At 35.4% G+C, this 13,257-nt stretch overlaps 1 protein-coding gene across 1 annotated transcript in view; it reads right to left on the reverse strand.

Annotated features, from left to right (window-relative positions):
- Window positions 1-13,257, reverse strand: part of CHM (CHM Rab escort protein) — a 71,929-nt gene that overhangs the window by 46,538 nt on the left and 12,134 nt on the right. The window contains exons 2-4 of the mRNA XM_075106654.1: window positions 12,505-12,571; window positions 3,453-3,525; window positions 2,148-2,272 (exon numbers count right to left, since the gene is read on the reverse strand). Of these exons, the coding sequence (XP_074962755.1) occupies window positions 2,148-2,272; window positions 3,453-3,525; window positions 12,505-12,571 (265 nt within the window). The remainder of the gene's footprint in view (window positions 1-2,147; window positions 2,273-3,452; window positions 3,526-12,504; window positions 12,572-13,257) is intronic.

The following is a 13,257-nucleotide window of genomic DNA, read 5'->3' on the forward strand; positions in this document are numbered from 1 at the left end:
GCAACCCCTTCAGATAGGTCAAATGAAAAATTGCCAACCAGCTGGTTAATTTATTCAGCACAGGTGTTCACTATTTATTTTTCAGCCATTTGCCTTTTTTCAATACAGCTTGTTGTAGACACAATATTCTTTTCCTTTGATGGATGCACTTTGTTCTAAGGCCATTCATTTCAGATTTGCACTGTGTATATTATACTGCTACCCAGCTGTTTATTCTTTCAAAATAAATGTTTAATGGTAACTTCATAGGAGTTATAAAAGTTAAGCAAAAACAACAGAATCTAGCCAGAACCTGTAAATTGTCAGAAACACAATAACTGACTCTCTCAAAGTTTTAAACTATTTTGGAAAACTTTTTCTTTCCTATGCTTATTAGTCTTACCATTCTTCCTTATGGGGTTTGGGGTTGGGTTTTTTTGGTGGTAATTGAGAGACAGCATTGTACTGCCAGGCTAAGTCAAATGCTTAAGAGTACAATCTTCTATTTTGTGCCGACTCAAGTGTAATGCTCACTTCTACAAAGTGTGAAATCTTCGTGCTAGGGGACTCATTTTTGAGCCAGCCATCAGTAAGGATCACATCTTAGGAAAATCATATGCAAAGTTAAGAGCCTACGAAACTTTTAATCTGATTTAATGCTGCTCCTGAACAGTATTTATTATGGCAACAGGATTACAGTTACAGTATTCAAGTTATATTGCTTTAAAACAAGCATATAATTTTACCTGCAATAGAGTCAAGCAGCCACTACTGTGCAATATAGAACTCTGGAATATTCTGAGTCTGTGACCTTCAGACTGTATTAGTATAAGTCACCCTTCCCTCCCCTCCCCCCATGATGTTTACAGAAAGAAATACATGCTTCTATATGAATATCTGTCAACATTTCATTCAGCTACCCATGATCTTATCTATGGGATTCAAGGTTAAACTTACATAACTATCCCTAAGAACCTTTCAGGAATTCAGAATAGTGTTCAGTTCAGTGCAAAATCCAAAAGATAAAACTGATGAACAAATACAAAGAAATAGTTCAGTTTTCAGTTGAGGCCCTTACAATTTCCATTCATTATTACTATGCTTACGGGCTATTCAACATTACTGCTTCACAAGGTTACTTTTAGATGTTCCTTGATTTTCAATAATATGACATAGTGAGAAGCTTACCTTCTGCATGACTTACATATAACAAATATATATGTTTGTATCCGATGCGTATATCATACATATATATTTGTGTATATATATAGAAATATATATATACTTGCATTTAAAAACAAAAAAAAGAAATTTGTATTCTTAACCTCTGCTAATGCAGACATAACTCTACAAATATCTAACTAAAAGACATTTACCACATACTCAGTCCTAAGATGGTAGGTATCATAGTATGAAGGTATACTATTCTTCACATGCTTAGGCAACAAATATTCATTAAAGGTGTGTATTTCTAACTAAGCATGTATTTTCTGCAAGTTGTATGTAAAGTAAGAGCTGAGTTACCTTACTTCAAGAACAGAAAGAAGGTGACAGACCAAAAAGGCTAACTGTTAGTATATTACCAGGAGTCTCTGACCATGCAATTCCTTCTAAAGCATCATGGGTAAGCAGTGTTTAATGAGCAAATTAAATCCACTGACTATAAAAATGACAAAGGGCAAATATTACGTTATCATTTTAGCACAATTAAATATTTTACAGTTACAGTGCTACTGTCCATTTGCGTTCCTATTCTTGTGTACTTATTTCATTTTAAATGCACTTGGGAATTTATATTTTTGCTATGAGAATAGCAGCTTTTAGTGAAATTAAGAATGGAAAAATTTAATGGATGGCAGTGCATAACTACCTACTACTAACACAATACTTCTGTTTTCTACTCAGAAGTAAATTACCAACTCACAAAGTTGGGTAACAAATTATACTGCATCTAGATCAGGCCATTTAAGAAGGACCAGACCTTCAATGAAGTGCAAGTGATTTCAGCAAAAGCACAAGGACTATAGGAATGTTTTAGAGCTCGTGCTTACTTTTTGAGACAACATGCAATATGATAGCATGGTAAAATGCTTGAAGCCAAAAACACAATAGGATTATTTATCTCTGGGCAGCTAAAATTATTTGTATATTTCTGTATTTATACTTACTCGCCAAAACAGAAATCTTCTACATGTTGAATAGTTTTATCCTTCTTGCTAAGAGGAATAACTTCTTCATTCTCAAGGATCAGTTTTCTCCAGTCTTCACATTCATCAGTGGTATCTGTCTTTTGCTTATGAAGAACAATTATAAAAATTACATTTTATACTGTGCTAGCTGCTCTTGAACTATAAACACCTATAGTCCCAAATAAATTGATGTACCATCTTATATTGAAGTGTCTTTATATTTTCCCTATTCAGATTTTTTTAGTTAAAATAGTCAGAGCTGGTTACTTTATTATAGCATGCCAACATTTGCACTACATTACTAGCTCTAGTAATCTGAAAATGCAATGTTAAACGAAATACAAGTTTTAGTAGAGAGTTGAATATAACTTTGAATACAATCTACTAAAAGACGGGTTTGCTACAGCCACGTTAGTTCCAAATTTTGAGAAAAAAACTCTTTGAATGAAGACCATATGAAAAAAATACAGTGACTTGGTTATTATATTAATCTGTCCACACTGGAATCTCTAAATCATCTAACAGAACCCTGAGAATATTAGGTTCTGACACTGAGCAACTCCACTGGTTATGCCAGAAGGTAGCACCACGTAATAAGTAGGCATGCATGAGACTGAGCTGAAAAAGTTCCATCTTCTACGGACCAAGAGGCTCATAAGGCTTCAGTAAATAATACGAACATCCATTTGCTAATATAGTCCAAGTGCTCAATCTCCTAAGTAAATATCCTCTTCAAAAGATTTCTAGTGGACTGTCATGAATTAGATTAACTTTGGTCATTGAAAAATACACTATCAACATTGATCTTTTTGTCCCAGTAACAGCACAATTCAATGGAAGGATCCAATAGTCACCTTTCTCACAGTTAAGAAGCATCAGCCAAAAGCACACAAGAAAAACAAAAGGGACTGAAACATTAGGGTAGAAAATAATCAAACAGGAAATGGAAAAGACCAGATTATCATTTACAGAAGGTACTGGGAAAGGAAACTAAACAATAGGGTAGTTGCTTCTACATAATTTCAAGAACCCAAAAAGTATGACTGATCACTTGACTGACTGGTCTCAGATAATAATATTAATAAACCAGGCATATCAGAATCTTAAAATGTTAGGCCAGACAGTTAAGTCTTAACCAGTAAAGCTGGAAAGTAGAAACCTCTTTGATCTGTCAGATTACCAAAAAGAAAGAGCATTGTGGTAATTTGCTGTGTAACAAATTATGCAAACAACAAAGACTTGACATTAAAGAACATTAAAAGACGTCATTTGGGAAATTTTTACCTGATTTTCTTTAATCCAGGACAATAATCCTGAAAAACTGAAGCTGGCCCAGTTTCCACCATAGTAATTCCTCCTGCAAATAAAAAACAACAATGAAACTTGATGGACAGATAAAACATAGCTTTTCAGCTTTAAACAAAATACAATCAAGTTTGAGATGTTCAAAATAATTTCCATGACAGATTTTACAGATGCAGAACATAAAAACAGGTATAATAATTCACATCTGTTAATGAGATGTAAAATTTCCATTTTCACTGATTTGTATGAATCTCTGACCGAACAGACTATAGACCAGAATCAAATTATTTAGAGGGTAAAATTAATAAAGCTGAGAAAAGCACATGGAATGGTATGACTAAAAGGAAAATATAGATAACACTGCTTCTTGGCCAAGACTGACTCTACACCTCTAACTCAAACATGCACATCACTACAGACATCTTTTCTTAGTGTGGAGCCAAGCCAATGAGCCTGCCAGTTTCAAATGAGTTCTCAGAAAAGCCAGTTCAAGTTTTCTGCATCTGTACCATACTTGGCAGTTTCAGGCTGTGGCAGGACCTAATGGCTTTGTCACATGCACATAGCTACACCGCTTCTGACTGAAGCTGATTTGGAAGTTAACATAATTGCACTGCATGGCACTTCTGAACTCACAGTGCTTCATGAGGTGGCTATGCAAAGGAGGGTTAAGTAAACTCAAATTGGGTCCAGACACTAAAAACCACATCTCTGGTATCCATTATGTCAAATAAAGGAAAGCTCACTCTACTATTTATCTACTGCTTAGAAAAGAGATTATGCTTATTATAGACTGTTAAGATGCTCTGGCAAAATTCTGCATATACTGTAGGTGGAGCCAAAGGAACTGATTTGTACAAAATGATTGTACCTCCCTGACTACTTTCCAGTTTATATTTAGCATCTTCTTCCTTGAAAAATATTAATTTACATCTTCCAAATCACAGAAAATTAATAGCTCATTGTTAATCAAAGAAAGTACCTGCTCTCCCTTGATTTTTCTATCAGTATTTTTCTAAATATCAGTTGGATTAATTAGTTTTTGTTATCATGCACACCACATCTTAAACAACTCTGATAGGAAAAATAATAGAGCAATTAACGATTTTAAAAATGACTAGTTTTTGTAAAATAAAAAAAGTCATTTCAGGATTTAACTCTGTTTTCTGACACTGTATGCTGGCACTTCAGAAGCGTGAAAGATACCAAAAATACCCTCTGGAATTGATATCTAATGTTATTACATATGCTTTAAAAAAAAAAAAAAACCACAACAAAAACACGCACACACCCCCCAAACATTTAGGGAGAAAGATGGGGTTTGCATTTGACAGATTAATGTGAAGACTGCTAAATCAAACGAACTTAAAATCTTATCATAACATCCTCCACTTTGAAATTGTAGAGATAAGTGTGATAAAAGTGAAAAATTAAATTCAGGTTTGATTCTACTGTTTAAGATGGGCTATTTTTGACAAGGCTTATCTGCACTGACAAAGACTTCATTAAGAGTGTCAGCCCCTTTACAGCACCAGAGGGTGATACTCTATACCGTGTTGCTTACTTAGCATATGAAGGCAACAGTGAAGAACATAAACAGGACATCTTTTTCAAAGACAACAGAATCCAGCATTCACCAAATAAAGGTGCCTTTAACAACAGAACATGGTGTTTAAGGCAACAAACCGGGAGGACTGGACCTATACTTTAAGAGAATGCACATAGTCTACCCTGCAATTGGGTTACTCTGAGCAGAAGAGCTCCATCTGCAGATCTGTTACCAAGCAGAAATTCCAGTCACCTGTAAAAAGGAGTTCACGCTTACCTCATGATGTGAATGACATGGGTGAGGCTTAAAAAGCACTACTATTTGGTATCATATAAAATACAAAGCAATGAGGATTGAATATATTAAATGCCTAATTCTGTCGGATTTCAAATTGTAAAACAGTAACTGATAGTTGCACGCAATGATAACCTCCACCTTTGTTTTAGCTGTCGATGGTGCAGGTTTATTTCTTGCTGCTTCTTAAGATTCCACTGGATAAAAAGTTCAATGTCCATATATTATCTGCCACTTCTGGGATTTCCAAGAGACACATCCATGAAGATTTATTTTTAAGGGAATCTGCTGCTTTACTAGAAAGTTCCCTTGAATATGGAATACAATCTGGCTGTCAGGGCAAGCAAGGCCATTGATCACAGAAATCGCAGAAAACACCTGTCTAAAATTAGGAGTGGGTTTCTTGAATCTATAACAATATAAATTGATGCATATTTAGACTATTTAAAATTAAAACTTTCAGTAAAATGAATTAATATGCTATTTTCACCGAAAGTTACAAAGCTTATTTGTGAGCTGTCAGACATCTTTGATGTAAACATTCCTCTGTTCATCAGGTGGGTTTTCCTTTGAAATTGCTTTTCTTTTTAACCACCGCTGATGTGAATCAATCTTTTCAACAAAGCACTCTATAATGCTGTTCTGAAGCTCAATCAGTTTTGAGAAGGCTGTATGGCCTTTCTCAAATGGAAAATGAATCGCAGCTGTCCCTCCTTTCCCCTGGCATCTAAGCACCTTTCCCAAGTTATGTTATACCACCACAAACATTAATCTTCTCTTGAAGCATCAACTTCCAGGTTTTTTCCCTTGGAATTTTAACTAGTTTACCCTGCATTACATGATGAATCAGGATTGCTTAATTTTTTCATCTGAAAACACTACATAAGGGAGATAGACCAGACATGATTACTGATATAATGAGCACAGTTTTTAGTGAAAATCTTGAAGAGGAATTCTGAAAAGAGCTGACTAATGGTTTTACAATTAGGAGTCCTTTGTAACCAAATATTTTTGTTTTAAATGCCCTGAAGATGAACCCAGGAATTCTTTAAAGTAATGGTCAAGATCAAAGACTAATTAGAGCTAAAATAATGTCCCAAAATCTCAAGGACTAAGCTCCTCTCTTCTCTTGCTATATTAGCAAACTACAAAGATGGATATTGTCTCCCTTTTTTAGGGTTATAATTCAATTATCCTCTAAGTAAGAACATGAAACATTTTGAGGGTGTAACAGCAGAGTTAAAAATTAATTTTCTACCAAGTTAGTGCACAGATGTTTTCTTTTTCTACCATACATTTTTTCCTAGCTCGTATTTGCTCAAAACTTCTCCTGTATTACCTGGATTTTCATATGAATTAAAATACTTCTGGTTTTAGTTCAACATTTTTCAAATCTTGAATCTGTAGTTCAGCACTAATGGCAGAATTGCTGAAGCCATTTTTGCAAAGTTTTGGAAATGTAACTCAAGCATAGTTTTACCTCTGCAAAAAGCTTAATTCTCTCTTCTCCTGCGTTAGTTTGATTTTTCTCTCAGTTACCAGCACCATTTTTTCCTTCAAATGCTTTGAAAGCAAATGCCAGTCCAGAAAACTGAAACTGCAAATTGTTTCCAACTAATTAACATTCTTGGAATCTGAACTAAGGGAATACCTAACATGTCCTTTTGAAGACTGCAATTTGAGAAACTGAGCACTTTTGAAAGCACAAGATACACAAGTAAAACATAAGTAAAAAGTATTTAATGGACTACGCCTGGTACGTAGACTGCCCTTCTCAATGCCAGGTCGTAACATCCATGGTGTAACAGTCAAAGCTGGTGATGTCTGAAGCAAAGCTGCTGATGCCTCACGATTGCTCCCAAGAGCTGTCTGTACGTGCGTCTCCTGCATTTGATCTTTCAGAAAGAAGTCTCGAACCGTCAGAGTAGCTGTCTTTTGCAAAAGAAGTTACTGCCACATCAATTTTAAGGATCTGAACACAAAATGACTTATGTTTCAAAGCCATAAAGTTTCATTACATTAATTACACAGTCAGATGTATTAAAAATTCCCATTCTGGCACAGTAATGGTGTTTTGGAGGATGAGAAGCAGACTAAGCTTCCTTGCTTAGCATTTAACACAAACAGCTCTTCAAATCCTTCAGCTCAATAAAAGGGTGACAGTGGCACTCACTTGTACTACATTACATTATATCCTGGGATATGAACATGAGCAAAGGTAATCATCATGGACCAGCTGAGAACACGTTTCACTCTCTAATACCTTTGCTATGAGATCATATCCTAAAGGTACCAGAATTAAGAATATTTGCTTAAGTTTCCTTACTGAAAGTTAAATAATTCCACTATTTTTCTTGCAAGAAATTGGCCTGCTTTGAGAAGCAACCTTTTCCCTCTCTGGTTGCTGTACTTATACAGCTACCTCACTTCACAGAAGTTAAAGATCAAAAAGAAGGCTATATGAAGACACAGATTGTATTACATTATATATTTTACAAGTTCTGAAAGAAGTGAGACAGATTGTCTAACAAGAAATGGAACAAACTACAAAAGCAGGTATGTTGGGGGTGGGTACAGGGAGGGTGCCCAGCATTTTTTTGGATGCTCAGATAAAACAGATTTTTGGACACAAGGAACGCTTAAGTACTTACTCTACAGGCAAAGTAAGGTCAAAAAAATAAGAAAGATAAGAGGTGTCAAGAAGCAAGACAGGAGAAGTAGACAGAGCAAACTGGACACAAAAGAGGAGTTAGAATCCTGCATCTCGACATTCTTTTGCCTTTGAATTAAACTCTACATGGAAAGATAGTAAGTCAACGTGGAAGGATGTAAACAATGAAACCAGTCTCCAAATGCTGTAGTCTAGATGCTGAAAGTGAAATACAGAATGTAGCTAAACATACGTCACCTCTAATTGCCCCATCCTCAGTAACCAAACTAGTACGTACCTATATATATATATAATTATAAGCAGCATATAAGCAAAGACCAAAAGCAGGAAACATAGGAAGCCATCAGGAGAAAGTCCTATGTGTACTAACAATGTATGGAAAGTATACTCACTTCAAGTAATGAACTTTTAGACTTCATCTACCTTTCTTCAGCAATTTCAAGTTTAAACTAAGTGCCAATCTCCACATTTTAAATTGCAAATTACTTTTCTAAATCACTTAACAAACATCCTTGAAATTTCACATGTCAACAGCTCATTAATGTCTACAGTAAATGTAGCTTTCTGAAAAGAACCACAGATTTTATGTTTATTGAGACAGATAGCTGGCACAGAGATATAGAGCTCCTTCAATTACTATTTGGCAGAAGCTAACTTTAGTTTAAAATCCGTCTACAGGAATTTATGGCAACACTGCAGTGAAGTGACTATTTTGAATAAGATTAGCTACTGTTGATGGCAATGCTTGGACAATGTTTATAAATCAAACTTAGAACTTAGTATTTCATAATATGCCACTGCAAAACTATCTTCCATAATCACCTGTGTAGTATATTATGATAAATGCAAACATGGCTGGAGATTAGAAGTAATAAAATTATGTACACAAGGTAATGAGTCCAAGCAAACTATAAACAAAGACTTCATCCATAGATGTTTTCCCTACCTTGTGCCTAACTTAACTCAGGCCTTTTTAGAGAACAAAAGATTAATCAAAGTCGCACACCTAACGCAAAGAAGTATTACAGTAAGCCCAAATCTTATTTTCTTATACTCTGAAAAAAATTTTAAACTTATGATCCTTCAAGAAGGGAACAACATATATTGTTAAAAAGTTATACTGGGAATATTAACAGATTTTTGTGGATTAATTTTCAACTATATTGTTAACTCAGTAAAATGAAATTTGAAAATTCAGCTGGAAATGAGTATATTAAACTAGACATAGAGTAGATAAAATGAAAATGTTTTAATTCAGATGAATCTCTGGCAAGCTTTCTAAGACTTAACTTTTCACTTAAAATTCAAAAGGCATCAGGGTGGGGGTTTTCTGTTGGTTTTGGTAGGCTTCCCCCCCCCCCCCCAGGAGTACTAACTTAAACACAAAAAGCAGATGGCTTAAAATGCTTCCCTATTTATAGGGAAGGGGTTGTACAGTATAAACATTCCTCAGGTTTTTTTTCCAAGATATGGATTCTAGGCTGTGATTCAGTGAGAACATACGCCCATTAAAATGGCAACTATTAATATGTGAAGAACACCTTAGTTAGGAACACATTCACCTGACCTGAGCTCGTGCTAGAGCTGGAAAATAACTCCATAGGAGAACAGAATCAAATGTGGAAGCCTTCATTTTCATCATAAAAACAAAAGCATGTGTGAATGTAAATGAGCATATTTAAGTGAAAACAGTAATAAACAAAATCTGTATTCCACACTGCTAATTGCCTGCTTCTGTGAGTCTTCTGGAAGGCTCTTCATCATAGCTAAAAATAGGCATGGATAAAAGAAATCGATGTTCCAGTGGCTAAATATTATTACAGACTTTGATTGCCAATGAATATGAAAAATTGAAATAACAGAAGTGGTTAATTTAACAAAATCTAAGTAGTCTACCGCTAATATATGCATTAAGCTTAAAATAAAAAAATAACTATTTCATTCATTCTGTATCTGTTCACTCTAAAATAAGGGTTTTCATATTTTGGTTAGCATTCTAATAGCCAAAATAAGAATTACTGTACCAAAATGTTTGAAATTAACATATCCTTATATATTATGCTATGGTTATATATTTATAGTAACTTCAGCAATATCTGCTTGACCTGCATCTAAGCGTTTTTTGCCACTACAGCAGAATACCTAATGCATTTTCCAGTATTTCACTACTATGTAGCTACGTATTTCTTTCAACTTACTACAATATGAAGAGCTTTGTTTCAACTGAATCATTAGTTACATAAAATATTGAGCATCAAGTACCGCCTTAGTGTGTACCATCCCACTGTGATGTAAAATGCTAGAATATTAGCCCATTTAAGGACTTTTTTCCTTACAGTTTTGGGGAGTTTTCCATAGGTTCTGAGAGTAAGCCATTCTAGACTCATTAATTCTTAATCCAAATGCCCTCCGCTTGATAAAAACTACTGACTCCGAAGTGCATTGGCTGCCCTCACTCCAGTCCAAGACAGGAAGCCAGAGACTTTGTGAGCAGTATAGCAGCAAACTGAGCGACTGCAAATCATATCTCATGCAACCAAGTTAGTGAGCCAATTTTGCAAATTTTGAAATTGTGTATGATTTCAAATTAGAACTAAATGTATGAAAGATTAATAGGTCCTTTGAAGGGCTGTAGGCAAAAGAGATTACAGAAGTTATATCTTGAACTGATGATGTTCAGAGAAAATGAACATCAGAAAGCATATCCTTTTTAAGCTCTTGGTACAAGACACAAGAAAAATGGAAAACATGTATACTGTCTCTGGGAAAAGACTCTAAACCTAGGTGCTGAACACAGGTGTATACCACAAGAATTTTCATAGAAAGGGGAGAGCTCAAAGAAATGGTATAAAATGCTATGCCAACCTTGTAATTTTTGGTGAACAATTACTAACAATCTGAGCACCTAATCTCACAGCACTCTTGCTGCTACCGTCCCTTCAAAACTCCGCATCACACTTCTCTGCTGAAATCCAGCAGGTATCAGCTAAAGAAGAGGCAGCAGATTGCCTGAAACTAGTCTCCACATAGACTTCTACTGGTTATTAACAGAGTTATGATTTTACAGTTAAACAAGTAAGGTATTTCACACACACACTCTTTAGGTCAAATTTTACCAAATTATCCACTTAGGTTGCATGCGCAAATAATACCACAGCTGAACTGCAGAAATTTGTTTAACCTTAGGAAATTATTATGCATTTTAGGCTATGACAATGTTTAGCAGCAGCAGCACTGCTTAGGTAGTCCTTGCTTCTTGCTTAAGAGTCTCTCCCAAAACCGTATTAGCCCAGGAAGTTGCATAACTGCACTGAGAATGGGACTGAAAAACTAGCAAGGGGTCAGGAGGCAGCTACAGCCAATATTGGTGGAAGTGCTGCCAAAAAAAAACCCCAAAAATAATTTAAAAATCAAAAAATCTGTATAATCATACCTTGATCTCACATAATGAACTACAGCTGACACAGTGCAGGTGTCTAGCACAGAAATCTCATGACATACATTCAACTTGTTACCTTCCAGAACAACACACAGAGTAAAGCAGCCTCAAAAGCTGCTTAGTAATGATCGATCATCTCAAGAGAGTTATGAGAAAATTAGAATTTTGAAGTGGCAGATGGGAGAGAGAGGTATTCTAAAAGTTCATCTTGGTTAGCTGAGGCTCCAGCATTTGATCTCAAACTTGCCTCAGAAACGAGAGCTTTAGGCTTGAGTCATGTTACTAAATAACAGGTGTACAAAAGACATGGTTCAAAGATCCAGATTTTTATTAAAAATCAGCATGCATCAAAGCATATAGTTACACCATTTATTAAAAAAAACAACTTCGGCTAATTAATAAAAAGAAGTAAAACAAAATGTTAATCTCTTAAAAGGATGCAATGAAATGTGCCACTCCAAGTGCTTCAGCACATCCTTCTATTTCAAAGTGCAACACGAGTACTTTTTGAATCAACTGATTTCAGTGGTATTCTGTACTCTTCCTTCAGACTGATTTGGCAGGAGATAGAGAGAAGACAGCAAACAAAGAGTGCTATGTTGGTCTCCTGCTTTATCAGCCAGATTTAATTTGTCTTCATTCTGATAACAATTAAAATGCAAAAATACTTGTGTTAACTTCTCTAGGCATTGAGAATGGATACAAATGAGATACCAGTAAAATATTTTGTCATTAAATGATAATGGTTCAAGTAAAAATTCTCACAAAACCAGAATGGGGAATTACTGCCAGGAATGATAATGAAGGGCACTGTAACCATTCCTGTCTGTACAAAAGAAGGAGCCACCAACAGCATCCTTGACCACATCCCTTATGTTCCAAATTAGTGAGCTAGCATGCAAAAATTGCATGTTCTATTGATGGAAAAATACCCCAAAAATAAGATTGAGACAGAAGCGCAAGATTACTTGATGCCAGATGAACACAAAACACAAGTCCTGAAGGGCACACTGACACAGATACAGAACACTTCTAGCCAGTTTAGCTCTTAGAAAGGAAAATTATTGGCATAACTTACGAATCAACATGAAGAACACTCTGGCCACTTCTGGCACATGCTGCTGCAATAATAGATTCAGGCAAACCTGAAAGGACACATGTAATTTTTAAAACTTAGTATGCCAAGATATATTCAAAAATTAAATAAAGTTAGAACTTGGGCAGAAACAGGTAATTCAAACAAAAGGAAATTCAAATGTGAGTCGCTGAATTTTTTAATACTCTCATGCTACTAAAACAATGAACACTATTTTGTGTTCATTAGCATTTCCCTATGACCCTCTTGAATTTAACACTTTGGGTTTTTTTTTTAAATAGTTGCATGGCTGATGTCCCTTGCAAACACTACCATCTCTGAGTTAAAGCTTGTCACCAGTGTCTTCTCTAGACACCTTGCTATCATAAACAGATTGAGCATTTGCCAGCACAAATTTTAATGAGATGCTCTGTAACTGTATCCCTCCCAGTACAGACAGGTATTATCTGAGGGCATTTCTATTACTTCAAAATGTATGCTGTAATATGAAGACTGTGTAATAACCCATCAAAGTGGTGTTTTAAAATTAAGACATTTATGGAAAATACTGGTATATTGTCCAAGGATGTACTGGAAAGCGTGAGGGTATGAACCTGTTGGGTTCATACAACTGTGTATGACAGAGTCTCACACGGTGCTGCCTCCTCCATATCACCTGTTGGCAAAAACCTCTAGTGTGAACAGGTCTCAGAACTGTATTTGGACTTTGTTTCCAACTGAACTAATTGGTTTGCT

Source organism: Phalacrocorax aristotelis, chromosome 11 (assembly GCF_949628215.1).
Source record: "Phalacrocorax aristotelis chromosome 11, bGulAri2.1, whole genome shotgun sequence".
NCBI lineage: Eukaryota > Metazoa > Chordata > Aves > Suliformes > Phalacrocoracidae > Phalacrocorax > Phalacrocorax aristotelis.